General features: G+C 36.2%; 1 protein-coding gene across 1 annotated transcript; it reads left to right on the forward strand.

Moving 5' to 3' along the window:
* Positions 1–863: 863 nt before the first annotated feature.
* Positions 864–11,205, forward strand: LOC149951475 (gastric triacylglycerol lipase-like). Its single transcript, XM_090169559.1, has 8 exons — positions 864–1,218; positions 2,185–2,395; positions 3,162–3,276; positions 3,335–3,485; positions 6,015–6,098; positions 6,715–6,879; positions 8,805–8,945; positions 10,969–11,205. Exons 1-8 carry the CDS (start codon positions 1,078–1,080, stop codon positions 11,203–11,205), a joined length of 1,245 nt encoding a protein of 414 aa, XP_090025685.1. The 5' UTR covers positions 864–1,077.
* The last annotated feature ends 11,834 nt before the right edge of the window (positions 11,206–23,039 follow it).

The raw sequence follows: 23,039 nt of genomic DNA on the forward strand, positions 1-23,039 counted from the left end.
TATAAAAACCGTTGACTTTTAATGTAAATATTGTGGGAATTGATGTATGGGAAATTGTTTATGTTGCGTTATTTATTTTATGTTTGAGTGTTTAATTACTGTTTGATTCGCCCTATTAAACCCTGGTAAAACCATTTAAATCTAAATTTAATGAGAGTTGTACGCTTACCATTTTCTAGACCAGCAGCTACGCTATCTCCAATAGTGAGCGATACGCGTTTCACCCGGGAAGAACTTAATTGTAACGGCAGAATAGGTAAGTTAGCCATGGTGCGATCAACCCTTTATTGCGTATAGAAGGGTGCGTGTAAAAGTCACGTAAGTTACGTTACAACGAACCTTTCGCACTAAAAGAGTAGCTTCGGAAATCACGATACGGTAGTCGGCGCCAGTTTTCGGTTTCCACATCAACGCGAAATTGGCTTTACTGCGAGTAAACAAGTACGTTTTCCCCAAAGTACTGGAACTCTTGGACGATTATTAGTACCTTCTCTAGGTTACAGTTTTCGATTTAATATTAGAGTTAATTTTGCTACAAAAACACTTGGGAAAATATCCATTTACTCTCATCTCTTTGGGTATTTTTAAATCGGCGTAGGTTTACGCAACCCGTTAGAGAACAGCATCGCGATAAATTTTAAGCCAACTTATGTTGGCATTATTTTTAACTTTAAAAATATAATCGTTTATAATCATTTATATTGGATTTAATTCGAGATGAAAACTGAATTGAAGTGGCTTGGAGTGATCGTGATTTGCTGTCTAATGTTCAATTATACTAAGTTCTTCATTGTCTGTCGGGTTTTTCCCTCACGCATTTATACGTGTACCAAACACTTGTGATAAATAAATACAATTAAAAATTGAAGTTTCGCGTTATCAATTAAATTGTTAGAGTTCAGATAATTGTGTTCAAGTGTTATTGTCGGAACAACATCTGCTGTTGTTGTCAAAAAAGTTTTTAATCTGTTTACAGCACAGCCCCAATTTGTTATTATTGTCACTTGAATGCTTTAGTATCAAGCAGCGGTGCACGAGATACGAATTAGTCGGTTGAAACGTATCTGTGAGGTTAGGATGGTTGTTCTACTTCCGATTATCGTTTTATTGGGGAATCTGTGTCTCGCGATAACTTCGCTTAGAGCATTTTGTAGCGCGAGTAGCCGTGGCAATTGGATGGAAGATGGCCGAAATGATCCAGATGTAAACAAAAATACCGTAAGTGTTATTTTATAGTACTTGGAATTACGTCATTTCTCGCCATTTTACCATGTACAGGGAGTTTCAAAGGTTATGGAAAAATTTTAAGGAGTTGTAGGGTTGTGAGTTGAGAAGTGTGCCGGTTTTTTTTTTCATTTTCCTACGATGAGTTCAAAGAGCGCCAGAGAGCTTCAAAGTGTGGCCACTGGGAGTAGGCTGCAGCAAGTGCATAACCAAGCAGCAGGGAAACGCGAACATTATGGTTTGGGTTCGTGTGATAGGTAAAAATGGACTTTGTAAACAACTCGAGGTAACCAGCGTGAAAAAGTAGACTTAAACAGTATTTAAAGACCCTGCTGCCTGGTTTTGCACTTGTTGCAGCCTACTTCCAGGGGCAAGTAGGCCACACTTTGAAGCTCTCTGGCGCTCTTTGAACTCATCGTAGGAAAATGAAAAAAAAAACCGGCACACTTCTCAACTCACAACCCTACAACTCCTTAATTTTGTTGCGAACACCCTGTATATACGAATTAATCTTTGACAATTTTGCCATATTTCCTTGTCATTTTACTATATTTATTATTATATTTGGCAATTTCATCATATTTTCTTGTCATTTAACCATATTGACTTGTCTTTCTGCCAGGCCCTTAATGGGTCGGTGTGTGCAATAACTGTTGGCTTTACCGGGGAGTCGGGGTCCATGTCTTTCTGCAGTTTTACCATGTTTGCTTGGCAGAAACTGTAAAGTCGACCTGAGGTTTATTACATTTTATTAACGGATTTGTAAATGGTTTTTGGAATTTTAGCCAGTTTTGTTTTATAATTTTTGGCCGCTTTTGGATTTTTTGTTGTTTTGGTGGTTGTTGGAATTACAAAATGTCACCTGGACTTGGCAGTAGTTTGAAACATCAGTATAATTGGGATTCGCTTCGTTCCCGCTTCCAACTCACCTCGATAATAGCTATTTTTCAATTTCGTTAGACGGAACTGATCGCGAGTAAAGGGTACCCCGTTGAAGATCATTGGGTTGTCACCGATGACGGATACGTTATTTCGATTCAACGGATTCCACGAGGCAAGAACGAAAAATCTTCCGACCTCTTTCCAAGAACAAAACCGGTCGTCTTCCTAATGCACGGAGTTCTTCAAACAAGCGCAGACTTTGTGATCAATTTCCCACACCAAAGTTTAGGTGAAATACTTCTGCGCAAACAGTGTTGACGGGTCTACCATGGATATATTCATTTCTACAACGAATATTAACCTGTTGAATTATCTAGAGCTTGGATGGGTGGTGGTATTCTGATTTTTACGTAATCACTTAAGCCAATTAGAAGACAGGCGTTTGCCAGGGGCTAAAATAAGGATTCTTTATAACTGCCCAAAACGTTTACGGTATAGCAAAGAAAATTACTTTTACTTTTTGAAAAATACCTATATTACTTGAAAATCAATTGAAAATAAAGGTGTGTGGTTAAATATGTTACATATTATCGTTCATTAGAATTATACGAAAATAAATTTCGCACTAAGAATTGGAAATAAAATATGCAATTTTCAAAACGTTGCCAGACCACAAAGTTTGAGCTGATTTGCCACTAGAAACTTCTCAAACGTCCCTACGCCACTGGCGAAGACCTTCCCATCCCCACGAATGAGACAATACGATATTCATCAAAGAAATGCATTAATTCATGGTTCAGAGGGATACCCGCGGAAGCGGATTAACCCTTTCGGCACCTTTAGGCACCCAAAGATTTCCCGCCCTTGGGCACTGTATAACGGGCTGGTCAGCTAAGTAGGGGCGAGCCAAGTACTTCGACCGTGGGGCTTTTTCAGAGTTTTGGCGCCCCTATAAAAATGGCGCCCTAGGCACGTGCCTACTCTGCCTAATGGTTACTACGCCCCTGGATACCCGTTGTATAACTGTATAACATTTATGGTCCTGGTACATTTAGGTTTCATTTTGGCCGACGCTGGGTACGACGTCTGGTTGGGTAACTCTCGCGGTAATAGTTACGGCGACCATCATCTCTGGCTGTCCAAGAACTCCAAGAAATTCTGGGAATTCTCGTAAGAACCAAGTCCTGTATTGTAAACGGCATTTTAACAAAACAATCGCTACATTTAGATTCTCTGAAATTGGCGAAAGAGACGTTACAGCGTTTGTTGATCACATTCGAGAAGTAACTGGTACCAATAAGATTGCCTACGTTGGATTTTCTCTCGGAGCTTCCATAGCCCTGTCCATGTTGTCCTCCAGACCCGAATATAACGATTGGGTAAATACTTTTGCGTTTATTTATTTCCTTTTTGATATCGTACAGTTGCTTCTCTTGCAAATAGATACAATTTTGTTTCATAATGTAATTTTTTAACAAACAATTGTTTATTGTATCACCTTTACTATACTACAAGATTAGTCAGGAATCCATACCTCTACTTGGAATGCTTATCGCGGCAGGTTTTCGTCTCGATGTGGCTGACGGTTTTTTGGCGTCAAAATGTTAACTTAACAAACAACAATGCGTGAGGGGAGCGCGCGCAAAGGGGATTTTTTTTTCTCGTAGGCGGAGCCAAAGCCGTCAGTGATATCTTAACATTCGCAATGTAGTGCGTTTGAATCAAGTACTATATCAGGCTAACGTTCATTTTACAAAATGCGTTACGAAAGAAAAGTTTTGTGGGACGAAATATATTATACATTCATTTTCTTAAGCTATAGCATTAATAAAATATGTGAATATCATCATACTCGAAGTCACTGTTACCTTCGACCACTAGCAAAGTCGGAGATTTTTTACCTCTGCCGGAAATACAGTCCGCTAAATAAAGTGATCGATGTTAAATATTATTGTATAGAGTTAGGTTAAATTTATTGTCCACCACTAATATGAAGTAAGAGCTTGAAAGGGCTTGTACAGAAATTAGTATTTTTACACAAATATTTTCCCATTTAAAAATTTAATTTAAAGTAACACCTCGACCACAGCCATTCGTAAAAACATTCGCTTCTACATTTAAAAATATCGTGACAACACTGTTTCAAAAGATTTTCCGACTAAGGAATAACGATCGGATAGAAAACGGTAGAGGTGTGCAAATACCATTTTTTTGGGGATCGAATCGAATATCAAATATTTTTTTCAAGGCACGTCAAATACCAAATCGAATATTTATAACGTCAAATAATTTGGTCGATTATTTTTAGACCAAAATTTTAAGTCAGTTAACTGATCAAATACCAAATAGTATTTCGAATACCAAATAATTCGACGTATTTGGTTTTGAAATAACCAAATAGTTTGCATATTTGTAAAAAAATAAAAAAGTATTTGAAATCACTCTTCATTTTACTTGCAATAGTAAAATACTAAACCAAATGTATAATATATATTTATTTTATATAAATTTAAACTATAAAACTAAACTTTTTCAAATAAAACTTTTACAAACAATATTTAAAATACACATTTTTAAAGTTTAACTACCCCAGCGTTCTCCTCTGAGGGCCTTGAAACTCAACAAATTAAAAAAAGACCCGCGGTTATTCGACCAGTTTGCAAACTATTTGAAAATACCAAATACTTTTTTCCTATCTTTTCGAATATTCGACTATTTAATCAAGAAAAACGAATATTCGCGAACTTTCCCGAGTGCTATTCGATTCGCCGAATCGAATATTCGATCGAATTATTTGGTCTAACCAAATATTTTGCACACCCCAAGAAAACGGATAATTTTTCTATGTAAATTAACCTGATGATTTTTCCGCGCGAGCTTGAGTGCTAAGTTCGTAAGTTGTGAGATAATTATTATCTGTGGGTGCCATAGCCGGAATAGTTCGAAAGTTATTATTTACAAATTACAAGTAACACTATAGTAGTATTATTGTATCAATATGGTTAAGAAGGTGACACTGTAGCCATGGCCACACTATCGCTTGAAGCCTTAAATTTTTATTGGTCAAAACCAACCAAAACTGTGTGTAAAGGTCTGGTGTGACCATGGCTATAGTGCTTCCCATTTCTGTCTATTAAAGAATATCGGTATCTACTTTTAATCATCTTGTTTAATACCGACCTCATACCAGACAAAACACGTTCATCTCCGTTAAAAAATACATCTGAATTAGTTAATCGTTTTGCTTTTTAAATTAAAACAATCGTTAACCAAAGAGCTAACCCTTACAGATTTTAAAACAATAGTATGTTGTGTTATTAATTTAAAAGTTTTAAAGCATAAATCTAATTTTCGTACGTTTTGTCACTTCGATGGGATGACCAACGAAATGTAACGTTAAAAGGAACCACATATGGACTGCATTGCAAAGGATGAAAAAATTAGCGAATAAGTAGATTAGTCCATTAAGAAAAGGGGTAAAAAAGCTAAACGCTAAACAAATTTGTTGAAGAAATTTATTAACTTACAAATAGCTCGTACCGATAGGTCTTCGAGCAAACAAAAAGACGCGATACTCGGACCAAATAGATCTTCGAGTGAAAAACTTGATAAAATTAAATAAATTAGCCAGAACTTCCAACGGTAGACCGGTTTCGTCCTAATTGGGACACATCAGTACCGTGCGGGAAACCTGGCTTGCGACTATTAAACCGAAAAGAGAAACTGACCAACGAAATGTCTACCTATTTAGTATTGAATTTTTGATATCCCCTCCCGGTTTCCATGGAGACCATTGGCCCGTCCTTTGGGTGCAAACTATATAGCTGCCTAAGCACAATCAAAAAGTCGTGGTTCTAGAGTTGGATGTTCCCTTCGTATTCCATTGATGAAATTTCATTTAATTCTAGGTTCACCCCGTGATTCTTTTAGCTCCAGCCGTCTTCTTCCAACATTTCAAGACGATTCTAAGGGAAATTGCACCCTTAGCCACGGTACGGATACATTTTTTGCATAGCATTATGACATCGTGGTTTTCATTAGGTGAAAACTGGCAACAGTAATCAGCTAATAATCAGCTAAGCTAATACCCAAGGCACCACCTTAGGCCCAAGTCATCGAGCGACTTTTAATGCCTTAAACAGGTGGTCTTGTTAAATTGCGTAGGAGGGTGGTGGCAAGCCCTGCAAGCCACGCGAGTCAACCGCTCCTCTACACTAACTATTACCGTGAACCTCTACAAGTTTTTATGGAAAGGAAAAACCACTTTAACCAGTGGTGAGAGGATTTGGAAACTCTACGCGGAAGGCATGGTTCCGAGTTTTCACCCAACTCCTTCCGCGATGTGATCTTATCTCCCAACGGGTTAAAGAGGTTTTCTATACAAACCTGTTGAGGATAATGGTAATAGCAAGTGTAAAGAGCAGTGGGCATGAAGGGGTTGCAACCAACCTAATACTCGGACTGTCAGACACCTGAAATAAAGGCATAAAAGTCGCTATGCGTTGGGTATTAGCCTAGCTTATTATTATAATTATTATTTATTTATTTATTTGGCAAAATGTTCTTCCTATTAACTGACCTATGTTTCGGGGTGATTTTTGTCAACAGTTCTCTTTGAACGCCTTGGGAGTAGACGCAATGGGGCTTTTTCAAGAACATTACGAAATCAGGAAATTAGCAACGCAGATTTGTGGGAGTCCGATGACTAGAGTCGCTTGCGAAATGGCGTTGGACATTTTTACTGGACCTGAAAGCTCGGGACAAATTAATAACGTAAGATCTTGAATAAAATTCTAAATAATGTCATATAATATTACTTTATGTATAATAAACACGATTAACTAATTATTTTGGGATATATTTTATTATTTTCAAAATTCTGGTCATAATTTAAAATGGCTTTAAGCCTTGGCTGTAAGCGAACCGGGGTGAAGAGATTTCGCTCGTGTGAACCAAGAATTATCGTCGGCGGTCAAAACTGGCATTCTAACCGACCTAAACTGTGTTTTAGGCTCTAGTGTGACCGTGACTATAGTCTCTCTAACTCAGGGTAGCTTGGTAATTATTGATAATTATCTGTTATAATGGGTAAATTGATAAATATTGATAACAATATTATATTATATGATATTAATATTATTAAATAATAATAATAATAATAATTATCGATTTATCATTATCATGAGAATTATCTATAATTATCCGATGGAAAACAATGCGGAATTTTTTCCGATTTCACTTAAAACCCAGTTTAGGTCGGTTTGAATGCCAGTTTTGACAGCCGACGATAAATCTTTGTTCACACGTGCGAAATCGCTTCACCCCGGTTCGCTTATAGCCAAGGCTTAACTTCATTTCCAATTATAATTATTATTTTTAAAATACTAAAATGTATTCCAAAACCATTAGTTAATCATGTTTACTATACATACAGTAATATTATTTGACATTAGTTAGAATTTTATTCCATGTTGTTGTGAAAGCGATTCTAAGCGAACCGACTTTGGGACGAGTTGCTTCCCGAACCAACACGAAGCGATTTCTCACGCTGGTTTTGAAAACTAGTTATCTAAGACCCAGCTATTTTAGGGGTAAGTGTGAACCTGGCTTAAATTCAAAGCCATATTTCGCAAGCTTCGACTGAAATACTCATATATTAATACTCCTTGTCGTTGGCGAATCATTGAACAGGTTTTATTGAAAGGTGTACTCTGGTAAATATATGTCGGATAATTCCGTACCTAAACGCTCGTGACGAGCGAGCTGAGTTCGAGCTGAACCGAACCGAGCCGAGTCAACGGGGGCTCGATTATTAAACGGGCGAGCTTTTTTTGGACGAGCCGTGCCGAGCCAATAGGTATCGAGCCATATTGGCTGATTTGGCTCACGAGCCGGCTCGCGAGCTTATTGGCTATTACCTTACTTACACCCCTGCGAGAAATCGGAGAAACAAGTCACAATTTCAAATACTTCTAAACTATAACTTCGACTACTTATAACGCTGAAAATGTTAAAAATATTTTTTCAATAAATTCTTAAAATCTTAGTAACTCCAGTTATTTTTTTAAACAAGCATCTAAAGCGAGCCAGCTCAGCTCGGCTCGTTTATTTTCGAGTCGAGCCGAGCTATCAAAAAGCTCGTTCAGCTCGGCTCGTGAACAGTCCTAAATGCTGTTAAAAAGACACTGGTTTTGAGAAAATCTGCTGATTATCAAAACAATCGTGATTTTTTTGCATCCCTTCTCTAACTATAAATAGATTCATTCTTGTTTTAAGCAAATATGTAATCAGTAGATGGGGATGCATAAGTTTCTCGTAAGATATCTATTATGTACTTTTGGTTCTACTTAAAAATTTAAAATACGTATTTGATATACTAAATTTATCCAAGGATCCTATATGTTAGAAGGATATGAGGCTAGGGACGAAATATGGCTGCGCCGTCGGTGGGTCATGCGCGATAGAGAATCCGTCTTTAGATTACGCCAAGGACAAAATATGGAGGAAGCACCGCCAAAATTTGTCCTTGAGGGAATAGAAACAAGTCGTCCCACGTTTAGAGGCTCTCTTAATATCGACGGTGCTGCCGGCGTTTTGAAAACACGGGCTGGCCGAAGGGCTACCTATCCTTCTAACATATAGGATCCTTGATTTATCAGACCACATTATCTAATTTCTGATAAATGATACCATTACAGACGAGGCTTCCGGTATACATCAGTCATTCTCCCAGTGGTATCTCTCTTCGAATGGTGAAGCATATCACGCAACACGGCAAATCGCGCCAATTTTCGAGGTTTGACTTCGGCCCTCGGCAGAATCTTCGAGTTTATGGACAGGTAAATCCGCTACAGAAAAAGTGTATAATAACCCCCAATTTTCGGTCACTATGAAAACTTAATAATTATTTATTATTATTAATGATTGAATTTCATTTAATGATAATTAATTATTATTAATGATTGAATTTCATTTAATGATAATTAATTATTATTAATTATTTAATTCCATTTAATGATAATTAATTATTATTTATTATTGAATTTAATTTAATTATAATTAATTATTATTAATTATTGAATTTCATTTAATGATAATTAATTATTATTAATATTTGAATTTAATTTAATGATAATTAATTATTATTAATATTTGAATTTCATTTAATGATAATTAATTATTATTAATATTTGAATTTCATTTAATGATAATTAATTATTATTAATTATTGAATTTCATTTAATGATAATTAATTATTATTAATGATTGAATTTATTTGATTAATAATTAATTATTATTAATTATTGAATTCAATTTATTAAACATTTAATTATTATTAATTATTGAATTTAATTTATTAAACATTTAATTTTTATTAATTATTGAATTTATTTTATTATCAATTAATTATTATTAATTATGGGATTAAATTTTTTAAATATGTAATTATGATTATTTATTTAATTAATAATTATTTTATTTAACTTATTAATTATTTAATTAATAATAATTATTTAATTTATTTATTATTTTTTAAATTATTATTAATTATTTTATTTTATTTATTAATTATTTTTTAAATTATTAATAATTATTTTATTTAATTTATTTATTATTTTTTAAATTATTATTAATTTAATTTAATTTATTAATTATTTTTAAAATTATTAATAATTATTTAATTTAATTTATTTATTATTTTTTAAATTATTATTAATTTAATTTAATTTATTAATTATTTTTTAAATTATTAATAATTATTTAGTCTAGTTTATTAATTATTTTTTAAATTATTAATAATTATTTAGTCTAGTTTATTAATTATTTTTTAAATTATTAATAATTATTTAATTTATTTATTAACTAGAGAAAACTGAAAATTAAAACTAACCTAATTTTTGTTTGAAAAATTATAGCTATACTTCTTTACATTATATTATAGGTTAAAGTTTTTATTTTAAGTGGTCTCTAGTTACAATTTTGAAAAGAAAAATTCAGTCCGAAGCTACGACTTCCAAGCGTAAGGGGAATGTTTGTAGCTAACCTGAAACTACCACTGCTACCACCAGGCGACCTCGGTCTTCTATGGTCTTTGTTTCACCTAAAACAATTTAAAATATAAAGCAACTGTCGGCCCAATCATTACCACCTGTATTATGGGAAAGACCTTATTATTAGAGATGGCAATGAATCTATCCGATTCTTCGAAAAATCTACTTCATTGGAAAGCGTGGTGCCATCTACTAATGGCAAAGGAAGCTAAAATTCAAAATAGCGTTATAGCGAAACGATAACGTAGTCAGAGAACCATTGTAGAGTATTATAATTAAACGACTTAAACTCTATTTAGTAGACTTTAACCTAAATTATATATCCCATATAAAATATATTGTTAAAAATTACTATAATTGAAGTTATTGTCAAATTTAAGAACGAGCCAATCAACGCAAGGGGTACTTTTATGTCCCGCCTTTTTTAGTCCAAATGTAGCCTAAGTATCTTGTTTTGATTTCGGCGCTAGCGACATCTGATGATAAAAAGAGCTAGTACACGTCGAGCTCACACTTGCTTTAAACTTTCACTCTTAGCCAATCCGAGAACTATGGAATATTCCCGTCCGTTAACGCTTGTAAAGTTACGAGCGAATTCGAATAATGGTGGAACTCCAGTGTTCATTTTTCTATTTACAAATGGTTAATTTCTCAATTAATAATGTTTTTATAATTTGATTGCTATTTAATTTGCCTTTTTAAAGAACCTAACATAGAAGTAGGGTTTAAAAAGGCGGTTATAGGAGAGTGCATAGTTCCTCTCGAAGGGGGTATTATCGACTTCTGAATAAAAATTATTTATCATGACTAGATCCACGCACCGGCGTATGATTTGGGTAAAATAAGGTCTCCCATCGCCATCTTGTGGTCTCAGAACGATTGGATGGTAGTCCCTGAAGACGTGGCTTACCTGCAGACGCAACTAAAGACACTTGTTGAATCTTACAAGATTGAAATCGACGAATGGAGTCATTTGGACTATGTTTATGGTCTCGAAGCCCACAAATACGTTTATCCAAAAGTGTTGAAGCTCCTCGGAGATTATTAACATATTTCTGTGTTGTTGAATTTTTAATTTTATAATACATTTTATATATTTTATTAATTTTGTAACGAAAGAATAAATCTTAAATCTATATATATAAAAATGAATGGTGGTATTATGTATAAGATTGATAAACTCCAATATTGTTTCACCGATCACCATAAAAGTTGGAGAAGGTTTTTATGCTATCCATTTCACTTTAACTTGCCACTAGATGGCGCTGCAGCGCATCATCTTCTATACCGTACAACGGATCGCCATAGAAATTGGTAGACATAGATATTTAAACACGGATAATATTTTCGTGCCATCCATTTTGCTATAACTCGCCACTAGATGGCGCTGCAGCGCATCAACTTCTATACCGTACAGCCAATTGCCATTGGAATTGGTATACATAGATATTTAATCACGGATAATATTTTCGTGCCATCCATTTTGCTATATCTCGCCACTAGATGGCGCTGCAGCGCATCAACTTCTATACCGTACAACCAATTGCCATTGAAATTGGTATACATAGATATTTGATCACGGATAATATTTTCGTGCCATCCATTTTGCTATAACTCGCCACTAGATGGCGCTGCAGCGCATCAACTTCTATACTGTTCAATCTGTACATTTATACAGCAAATGAAAATTTTAAGTTAGTTCGATTACATAGCGAATAGAATAGTTAAAAATTTACACGATTCACGTGAATTATTATAGTATATAGTTCATCATCAATTTATAGCAATAAAGATAATGAAACCTGATCAGTGGGAGTTATCTTTAATTTTTCCACATTCACAAACAAATATACACTGGCAGCTAGGAGCAACAAACACAAGGAGAACTCAGCTAGCCTTTAAACACGCTAACGCAGTGTTGTGTACAAATTTCATTGGACGAGCCTTAACGCTGAACGTTTTACGGAAAGGGGGAAGACAATTTCCGAATTTTCCCCTTCCGACGGCAGCAGGCGCTAAGTCGTCTAACCAATGAAAACTGTACACAAGAAAATGCACGACTTCTGACAGGTTGCGTTCTCCTTGTGTGGGGTGGGGTGCTGTATTTGTTGCTCCTAGCTGGCAGGACAAGATCTGCCAGTTCAGCTAGTAAAATATATAATCAAGATGGTATTTATTTCTACTTAGTGACCATCCGTGGGCACCATGGTAACATATAATTTATAATATGGTTATCACTAATTTTAATTTTTCGGGATAGTCTGAAACACCGCAAAATTTAGCATTTAAAAACTTTCAACTATATATAAATGTTCCAAAACACTTTTCACAATCATAAGTTAAAACAATGAAATTGAATAGCAACATATAAACAATAACATCACTCATTGGAAGTAGTTGTTAAAATCTGAAATTTCCTATTCGGGAGAGCTACTACATACATTTTGTTATCAATTCTGATTCTGGTTTGTTGTAGATAAAATTATCTAGAATGATATCTACACAATTAAAAGTTAAATCTAATTTTTTGACCTTTCAATAAAATAGCCTGATATAATTAAATTGTATCTTGATAGACACTATTAATGTACGTAGAATTTATATACATAAATAAATCATTTCAATAAATATAATTTTATATTTTATTTATATCAATGTAATTTTTACGTTGTACGTTTTTTGGACTTTGTCTCGCGGCAGACATGGATCATTGATCCTAACTCAAATAACAGTGATTGTAGGTGCAGTTGCAAAGATACTAGCACTAATTTCCGGTAAATCGGCCGGGGGAATTTCAAATTTGTTCTACGTATTTACGGTTGAATTTCTAAGTATTCCGGCGCGCGTTATATAATTTTGGAAAATACTGTCTATTGCGTTATTTTTCAATGTTATAATTAATTAACATAGATAAGGTTTAAGAACAGTTGTAATAACTTATTTTTAGTACTACAATTTAAGTATACCTAAAAAAATTCGTTTGGTGAGTCCAGGGTAAGTATAGAACGGGTAAAGAAATGACTTGGTTAGAAATGCGTGCCGGTTTTAAAAAGATTTATTTATATTGTCTTCAAATTAAATTCGTAGAATCCCGGTAGAATATTCGTGTTTCAACTTGTACAAAAAATCCTTGTGAATAGAATGAAAAGTAGGCCAAATTTATAGAGACAAACAATTCCGCCTATTTTGACGATGGCGCTACGCTCGTATGTCCGAAATTGTATAGCTGTCGCGTTGCCGAAGCTAAAACAACGAGTCCGTGATGGGGGAATACAAATTTCTGTTCCAGGTACGCAGTATTATATTCCTAGCTTCGGGGCTATCATTTGACCCGAGCCCACTGATTTCCCTCTTCTTTCCCTTCTGGCTTGGCCAATTGTAGGGCTGCCGCGACGTTACTAGTGTGACGTAACCCGTGATAACGCAGGTTCCGGAAATAACGTTTAAACGACCCCTACACAAAAATTAAGCGTACAGTGCCATCTAGCGTTATTTTAGTTTGAAATTTTTCAATGCCATTGCCATCTATTTGGAATTGTTATTCAATACTTCTCTAACGCCATCTATTTACTAACCAAATAGTAATAGCCATACTTTAAATTTCATTAGCCTTAGAACGACACCTTTTATAATAATAACAGTAATTGAAAATATACATTTTTTAGTAATCTGAATCTTAAAATAGAATTGTTTTTTACAATACCTTTATTATATACTAGCTGGGTAGCCCGGCCATAGAGGAACTATCCCCCGGCCTTCGGCCTGGCCCCAGCTAGAAATAAAATCCCGTGAAGACTTGGTCATAAACAAAACCCTTTTTGCCCCCCCCCTCCCCCAGTCTCCATTCTCCAAGTGACGATGACGCAGCCGCGAAATTGACTGAGGCAGAAAAATATTGGTTGTATAGGTGTATGTAGGTTGCAGGATTCACGGCACCTTTCCAGGGGCAAAAATACATAGATTTCGACTCGCTTTGTAACATTATTTAATTAATTAACTTAACCCAAATTGGAAATCGATGAAAATAGCGCGACTCGCTGTCTTTGAGCCATAAGAATAGCTGCGAGAAATTTGGAGGTCCTAGGTTGAACGGCTCGGACGCCTATAGAGAAACAGACGCAAGACAGACAGAAGACACTTAGGAATATAGATATAGATAGGAGTAGCGAACGTGTGATTGTTCAATATTATCAGTAGCTACAACATATTATAGACTTATGCTAGCTACCAGGCGGCTGGAGCCCTGTACCAATAGGCAAATGTAGGTTTTGGGGATAATTACACCTTTTATGTTGCTATAATTGTCTTTATTTGCATATGGATGGCGCCAAGGGCTCTTAAATCCGGTTTCTGAAATGAAAACTCCTCACCCTTTCGCCTTTCCTTTAAAGGCTTTTCTCCAAACAACAAAAATAAATTTCTTTTAGTATTGTTTGAAAATTGTGGAGAAATTTGAACTCAATTCAGTTTTGGGAAATATTTTCTTAAGTACTTAACAATTTTTTTTAGTTATGCTTAGTTATTACGGAGCCAAAAATGAATGAAGGGGATGAAGACCCTTCACATTCTGCGGAGGTAATGGAAGTCTCTATTTCTCATCTTAAGCAACCCAAATGTGAAGAGCTTCAGCTGCGTAAAAGCAGTGCTCAGAACAAGGAGCCGAATAATCGATGGGCAGCAGTTGCACTCGTAGTTAATCAGCTTTGCTAGCGCCTAAAAATTCCTCATCTGATTTAAAAAAAATGGAACAACCTAAAAACTGATGCAAGAAATAACAATACTGGTGGCGGATAATATCCAGACATTCTTAAAAATGAACCACTTAAGAGAAAACAGTTGTACAGATTATTGCAGAAGTGTCATACGCAGGATTACCTGGCAGTATTTACATCTTAATATTAGGGCTTGCTGTGAAAAATCATCCAATATATCGGTAGAAATAGTAGTAATAATGCGAGTAGATAATTTTTAATTGTTAGTAAATCGTACATTCAGCATTTACAATCTGAGAGCGGGAGACGTTCGGAAGATTAGTGAAGCTTCTAGAGTAGGGAAAATTGTTAATTAAAAAGCAATTGCTGTAAAATATTACCTTTAAGTATAATAGAAATGAATTAACTGAATGTAGTGCTCTTGCTTTACAGGATAAAATTATATTCCAATACTCCATCGACACATCGGCCCTTAATGTTAAATGTTGTTAGTGCCAGCTAGGAGTAACAAACACAAGAACGCAGCTAGCCTTTAAACCCGCTAACGCAGTGTTGTGTACAAATTTCATTGGATGAGCCTTTAAACTAAACGTTTTACGGGCGGGGGAAAGACAATTTCATAATATTTCCCTTCCGACGGCAGCAGACGATAAAGCTTCTAACCAATGAAAAATGTACACAAGAAAATGTACGACTTTTGACGGGTTGCGTTTTCCTAGGTGCCATGTAACGTAACTTTTACACGCACCCTTCCATTCGCAATAAAGGGTTGATCGCACCATGGCTAACTTACCTATTCTGCCTTTATTCCCGGGTGAAACGCCTATCGTTCACTATTGGAGATAGCGTAGCTGCTGGTCTAGAAAATGGTAAGCGTACAACTATCATTAAATTTAGATTTAAATGGTTATACCAGGGTTTAATAGGGCGAAACAAACAGTAATTAAACACTCAAAAATAAAATAAATAACGCAACATAAACAATTTCCCATACATCAATTCCCACAATATTTACATTAAAGGTCAACGGTTTTTATACCTAGTCATCAGTCCCCTTGCATTGTTTGACTGCGGCAGCGCACTCATTGGAGATCTTGTTGGACACAGTTGGATCACTTGCTCACGCACCAGCGTTACCTGCCCGCGCAATGGCTTGGGCCTACGCGACGCACGCTTAGCGAGTTAGATTTTTATGAGAGTCCGCAGCTAAGTTTAGCCGGAGACCGAGCACAACTGATAATAGATCACTTAGGACAAAAGTTATGTCATTTGGCGCGATCGTAGTAGGCAAGCTTTCAGCTCCGAGTAGAAGTCGAGTTCCAAGCATCACTTAGGAAAAAATTTGGGTTATCGGCTCTGCAGCTTAGTTTTGTTCGAGCCTTCTGTCCATCAACGGAGCGTCATTGTTTTCATTACCAAATCATCGGCAAGGGACTGACCTTTTATTACCCAATTGGTGAAGGGGTCACACCCCTTACACCTGGGACACACACGTGGAAATTATCTTGACATATGGGGAACACAGTATCATCGGTACACCTTCAACATTTGGGAAAGATACGCGACACTTTTCAACATGTGGGATACATTTATAAATCCGCTGGCAAACCATATTTAGAAAAGTTAAAGAAAGAACAAGTATTCGCGGGGTTAAGGAAAGATAAGGAGATGACCACATGTGACCTTCGTTTTACGGTAGAAACACTTTAAAAATACAATGGCATTACTTTTTACGCAAGGGGGGGAAGACTCGTCCAAGTCGGTTCACTTAGAATCGCTTTCAAAACGACAAGGCGGCCAGGCGGGGAAGTAAAATTTCTCGTATTTTCAAAAATAATGCGAATAAAATTCTAAATAATTTCAAATAATATTACTTTAGGTATAGTAAACCTGATTAACTAATTGTTTTGGGATACATTTTAGTATTTTCAAAATTCTGGTCATAATTTGAAACGACGTTAAGCCTTGGCTATATAGCGAGCCGGGGTGTATCCAAGGTTCGTAAAAGAAAAGCACTGGGGTGAATCGATTTCGCATGTGTGAACCAAGAATTATCGTCGGCGGTCAAAAGTAGAATTCAAACCGACCTAAACTGGGTCTTAAGCTCTAGTGTGACCGTGGCTTTAGAGTCATCCAACAGTTTTCGGCCAGGACTCTTTGTCCCTTTTGAGAATGAAGGTGAAGGACTTTTCCAAATTTTAATTTTGTGGACATTATTGCGAAACCCTATCGGTTAGCTTTTATAAAACAAACCGTTGCATGCAGTGAAATAACAATAGATTAATGTTGTATTATTATTTAATTTATAATATTCGTATATTTTGAAAAATATCCTCTTGACGTAGGTCACTTTAGAGTTAGAAAATTCCAAATTAAATTGTACATTTCTTACTGTACCTTTTATTTTGCCTACTTACGAACCATCATGATAGCTGTGTTGCCGTCATGATTTGTAACTACAGCCTAGCGCCGCCGATCCAACGCCGCCGTCGCCGGTATTTTCACTGGCGCCGAACCGCCGCCGCCGCCGCCGAGTCATTTACTTTCGGCGCGCCACCGATAATTTTTATTCCGCCCGCCGAAATTCTTTTTAGTTTTTCTACGTAACTTTATTTTTTTTTCCTTTCAAAGACATTTTTAAAATTTTTTTGGAATTTTCAAAAGGGGGGAGACATTTTTCCCCTTCACGCCGCCACCATGAAAAAAAAATTAACGCCATCAAGGATTTTTGAGAAATAGGCGCGCCCGCTGCCGCCAGCGGTTTTTCGCCAAAGGCCGCCGCTGACCGAAATCAAATCGGCGCGGCGCTTTGCTCTAGTTATGGCCTCCTCTTATGATTTCTACCCCCTTTTATTAAAATAATTTTAACAGTTTATTCCCGCTGTCTAGCCTTGTTATGAACCCCAAGCTAGAGCAGACGAACTTAAGCGGTGAACGTCACTGAACGGGATATTTTTGTACAGTAGTTTTTCTCATTGTTATTAAATGTTTGTTTAACTTTAACCATCGAGAAATAAATTTATATTTTTATTTCTCTATGATTTAACGGAGCTAAAGTTCTAATAACCAAAACTAAAGAACATTACAGCGGTGCCAAATTTTGTAGGGAAAAATTTTATATTTTTATAACGTCAACCTTCTATTTATTCCTAGTAATGTCCAATAAGATTTAAAGTATAAATATTTCCCCGTTTGGAAATACAACACTTTTCTTTGATTTAATTGGAAATTTAAGGTTCCGTTACAAAACTATGATTTGTTACGCAATTGATGTAACAACATCTCTACATTACGCAATTTAAGAACAGGCTATTTGATATTTTTCTATGACAAAGAGATTCGGTTTTCATATAATGAGTATTTTAATAAGATTAATCCGTTCGTTTAAAACTTGTACGGAGAAAGCGTAGAATCAACGAATTTTTTGTTTTGATCGCTAAGAGGGGGAAGGGTCTGCAGAAGCCTCTATTCCTACCACCCAGTGTTTCCACTCTGCGGTAGAGATTTTCGCCTATTTTAGAGGCAATTTTACCAGTTTTCGCCGGTTCTATAGTCGATTTTCGCCGCCGTTTTCGCCGCAATTTCCCCCCATAGATTTACCTTATTTTTTTTTAGTGAGTGTCACTGCATATTTTACTTCTCTTTATTTCCAATCTTAGATTTAGGCGATATTTTTTATATAAAAAAATACATTTTATTTCTTTAAATGTTACACATTTTTTATTGGTATATATAAAAATTGAATGGGCGGTCATAGGGGTCAGAGTAGAGGGACTACAGAGACGACGATTTTTTAGTTTTTCTGACTGAAAATATCGAAAAATATTTTCGCCGCAATTTGCCGTTTTCAATGGTTTTCGCCGCTTATTCGCCTTTTCGCCGGTTTTAAAATTTATTGTGCCCACCGAGACAGTTTTCGCCGAAAACGCCCTTTTTCGCCGCAAAGTGGAAACACTGCTACCACCTTATGAAAAATTGGGATTTCCTACTAGCTTAGATCAAAGATGACTCGTTCGAAGAAGATTCTACTAAGCAACTCACTGCGTAAACTGGAGAAAAACTCCTATCGTGGTATACCGGAGTGCAGATTTGGATCACTTGGTGGGGGATATCGGAGTTGGGTAAGACGAGTAATGCTGCGACGTCATTTTACTCCGATTCTGTGCTGGCGAATAGTTTGAGTCGGAGTAATAATAATAATAATAATCAGCTAGGCTAATACCCAAGGCACCACCTTAGGCCTAAGTCATCATGCGACTTTTGAAGCCCTTAAATCAGGTGGCCGGGTTACAATGCGTAGGAGGGTGGTGGCAAGCCCTGCATGCCACGAGATCGAGCCAACAGCTCCCTACACTAACTATAACCGTTAACCTAGACAAGTTTTTATGGAAGGGGAAACCGAAGAACTCGGGGGAAAACCCCTTAAACCAGTGGGAAGAGAACTTGCAAACTCAACGCAGAAGGAGTTGTTCCGAGTTTTCACCCAGTGCCACAAGCTGGGATCGAAACCGGCTCCTCTTGCTGCGAGGCTAAAGTGTTAACCACTCCGCCACCCCAAAAAAAAAGTAAAAAAGTACTTCCAAAATGGCTGCCTGTGGCCTTTTCAGCAGATAAATTCTGGCTAGCAGATGACAAAATCCGATTTTCTCTATTTACACCTCCTTTTCAGAAGATAAATTCTGGCTAGCAGATGACAAAATCCGATTTTCTCTATTTACACCTCCTTTTCAGAAGATAAATTCTGGCTAGCAGATGACAAAATCCGATTTTCTCTATTTACACCTCCTTTTCAGAAGATAAATTCTGGCTAGCAGACGACAAAATCCGATTTTCTCTATTTACACCTCCTTTTCAGAAGGAGTAAAAAGAGTAGCCCTAATACTCCGGAACAAGCGAATAGTTTATGGGCCGCAGTAATTATCATCCCCGGAACAGGCGAATAAAACGTTTTAGGGTAAAAAGAGTACACTTTTAGTCCGAGAACAGGCGAAAAGAAACCACCTATTGTGAAATGAAGATTTGAAATAAAATTAGAGCCTTCAATGTAAATTATATTAAATCACTGCTGTTATATTACTACGCCCATAAGTAACATAAAATTATTAAGTATTGTTTTAATGCTAATATCCTTGCCTAATCTTTTTTTCAAAACTGACACTGTCACTCAGTTCCGACTTGAACTTGCAACTAAACTGAGTAATATATTATCGTTAAGTTAAGTTAGAAGAAACCACCTATGGACTATGAGAAGGATGATAAAATACGCGAAAAAGTAGATAAGTCCATAATTAAAAGGGATAATATAGCTAAATCCTAAACAAATTTGAAGAAAATTAAAAACTTACTAATAACTCGTACCGATAGGTCTTCGAGCAACGCGAAACTCGGATCAAATAGATCTTCGAGTAATAAACTAAATTAAAAATAAATAAAATAGCCAGAAATTCCAACGGTAGACCGGATTCGTTCTATTTGGAACTCATCAGTACCGTGCGGGAAATCTGGCTGGCGACTATCAAATCGAAAAGAGAAACTAAGCCTAAACATTAAAAATTTCAAAACGCGTTGCGTATAGCAACGGAAAGCCGAAAAGGGGGGAGTGTGGTGGAGAATAGTATATACGATAAGTTAAGTTAGAAGAAACCACCTATGGACTATGAGAAGGATGATAAAATACGCGAAAAAGTAGATAAGTCCATAATTAAAAGGGATAATATAGCTAAATCCTAAACAAATTTCTGGCTATTTTATTTATTTTTAATTTAGTTTATTACTCGAAGATCTATTTGATCCGAGTTTCTCGTTGCTCGAAGACCTATCGGTACGAGTTATTAGTAAGTTATTAATTTTCTTCAAATTTGTTTAGGATTTAGCTATATTATCCCTTTTAATTATGGACTAATCTACTTTTTCGCGTATTTTATCAATATATTATCGTGCTTGGTTGTTGTATATTTCGGCTGGGGCGTATTGATGTGCCGAACTAAACCTAGATTGCGCAGTAACTTAGAAAATCAGTACTGTTATATTTTTTTTCTAATTTACATACTTATACTTACTGTTATTACCAGGGCCTGATTAACCAATATTCCAACTAGGCCTGGGCCTTGGGCACCAAGCCTACAAGGGGCACCAAGAGGGTTCGATAAAAAGAAAAGTACAAAACTTTCATCATTTGCTTTTCACAAAATATTTTCCGGAGTAATTTTAGTAAATGCGTCCACCCCTATGAACCAAAAACGTTTGATTGTCACATTCTCTGACGGACTGCCGTCTAGCCCCTGACGACATACTAAATCTGGCAGCAAAATGAATTTTCCTTAAATTTCTCAATTATAAATTGAGGAAGAGCCTAGCGGGCACCAAAATTAACTTGGGCCTAGGACCCCATAAAGTCTTAATCCGGCCCTGGTTATTACGTTGCTCATGCTACGGCCCATTTTTAAAACACCGCGCTTCCTTTAATAAAGCTATTATTGTAGTGAATTTTCCGTTCCTTTGTTCCAGCTTCATATTTCTTTTTAAAAATAGGCAAATTGGTCCAAAATTAAAAAAAATATAGGTTGGTACTAGAGCCCTCTCAAAAAGTAAACGTTATTGATTTTTTAGCTACCTATAGAGTAAGGTTAATAAATAATGCTTTTATCGAATAACGTTTTAAATGGAAAGAAATGAAGCTGTTATGAGGAAATGATTGAAAAAGATATTAAATTTTTGAGCGCGTTACACCGGTCTAAACTCTGTTTCCGCGATCGGAACTAGTACGTACGAAGTCGCGAGGTTAAAAGAAACACGCGACGCTTTCGCCTTTGGCTATTCTAGTTATCTCGGAGAAATTGGGATCCTTTTACCTTCGTTATATTATTAAAGAGAGCAGTATCTTCTAATGACAATGTACTCCCACACTGATTGGGAAATCCGTAATTCCCCGAAGGATAATCTTTTTTTATCCAGAACGCGATATTTCTCGTCCTAAAAAACGTTTTATTCCAGTTTGGATGAACCGCGGTGAAGTCGTATCCGTTGTATCGTCCGTGGCCCGTAAACTTTCGTGAACCCTGTTTGATTGTCTCTCTATCATGCTTCTTTATTACGTAATATCTTTTCTATTGTTGACCATCTCTCAGTCCTATTCAATTTCACTCGTTCCCAATACGTCCGTTACCTTCGCGGAGATAAACGTTTTCGCTTGTAAAGAGATCGCTTCTTTGGCTTCCATTAGGGCTATTGACTGTCTAGGTTTCGACGTGGCTGAGGTATTTAAGTATCACGAAACGTGTGCTCAGAATGATTTTGGAAACGTGGCGGACTTTTTATTTTCTCTTTATCGTAACAACGTAAGCGTAACCGGTGACGTTGGCGTAATCGGCAGTTTTGAAGCCCATATGGTGACCGGTTTGTCAACTTTGCCCGTATTCGCCAACGTGGCCTTTCTGAGTTTAAGCCGTAGCGAGCTGGATTTCGAAGGGTTATTCGATTTGAATGTCTTGTACTCGGATGTTAGTTACTCTCTGTTGAATCAAGTGACGTATTTATTTTTGAAAGAGGCTGTGGTCGATAATGTTGATCGGTTTCTTTTGCGCGTTTTCACTCGCAATAATAGTTTAATTAACCGCTATTCAAAGACTACCGAAAAGTATTTGACCTCGAGGTTTTCGCCGGAATTTGACAACGTGTCAGAGGTGATGGTGGCTAATGATTTGCAAGATTTGGAAAGTAGAGAGGAAATCGGGTGGCCGCAAGACGGCGTGTTCGAAAGTAAGAAGTCTTTTGAGATACATTTCGGATAGCTTTAACTTGGGACACTTTTGTCTAAATTTCGACTGTCTCCGTTTAAGTAATCCAAGCTGGCAGTATGTAAAAGACGTAAACAAGAACAACGGTTTTGAGAGATTCTAAATTTCATTAGAAGCAGTACTTCTAAATTTCATTATATGCAATACTTCTAAATTTCATTAGATGCAGTACTTCGAACGACTTTAAGAAGAATATCAAACTAAGGAACAAATTAATATTTTCAAATTGTGTTGTTCGTTAGTTCGAAGTTTTAACTTAGACCGGAAGATGTGTTATTTCACTAATAAATCTTAGTTTCGCGAAAAAACGGTGACATTTTAAAAATTATTCACGTTTTATATAGGTATCTCACCAGGTCAACAAAGGTTCTTAT

The sequence above is a fragment of the Leiobunum rupestre genome, chromosome 3 (genome assembly GCF_980474605.1).
Source record: "Leiobunum rupestre chromosome 3, qqLeiRupe1.1.hap1, whole genome shotgun sequence".
In the NCBI taxonomy this organism is placed as follows: domain Eukaryota; kingdom Metazoa; phylum Arthropoda; class Arachnida; order Opiliones; family Sclerosomatidae; genus Leiobunum; species Leiobunum rupestre.

What these genes read in the sequence shown, in the direction of transcription:
- LOC149951475 (XM_090169559.1), top strand. Translation starts at nt 1,078, where the DNA reads ATGGTTGTTCTACTTCCGATTATCGTTTTATTGGGGAATCTGTGTCTC. An exon ending in AAGAAATTCTGGGAATTCTC is followed by an intron (nt 3,277 to 3,334) that starts GTAAGAACCAAG and finishes CGCTACATTTAG; the next exon opens with ATTCTCTGAAATTGGCGAAA. An exon ending in GACCCGAATATAACGATTGG is followed by an intron (nt 3,486 to 6,014) that starts GTAAATACTTTT and finishes ATTTAATTCTAG; the next exon opens with GTTCACCCCGTGATTCTTTT.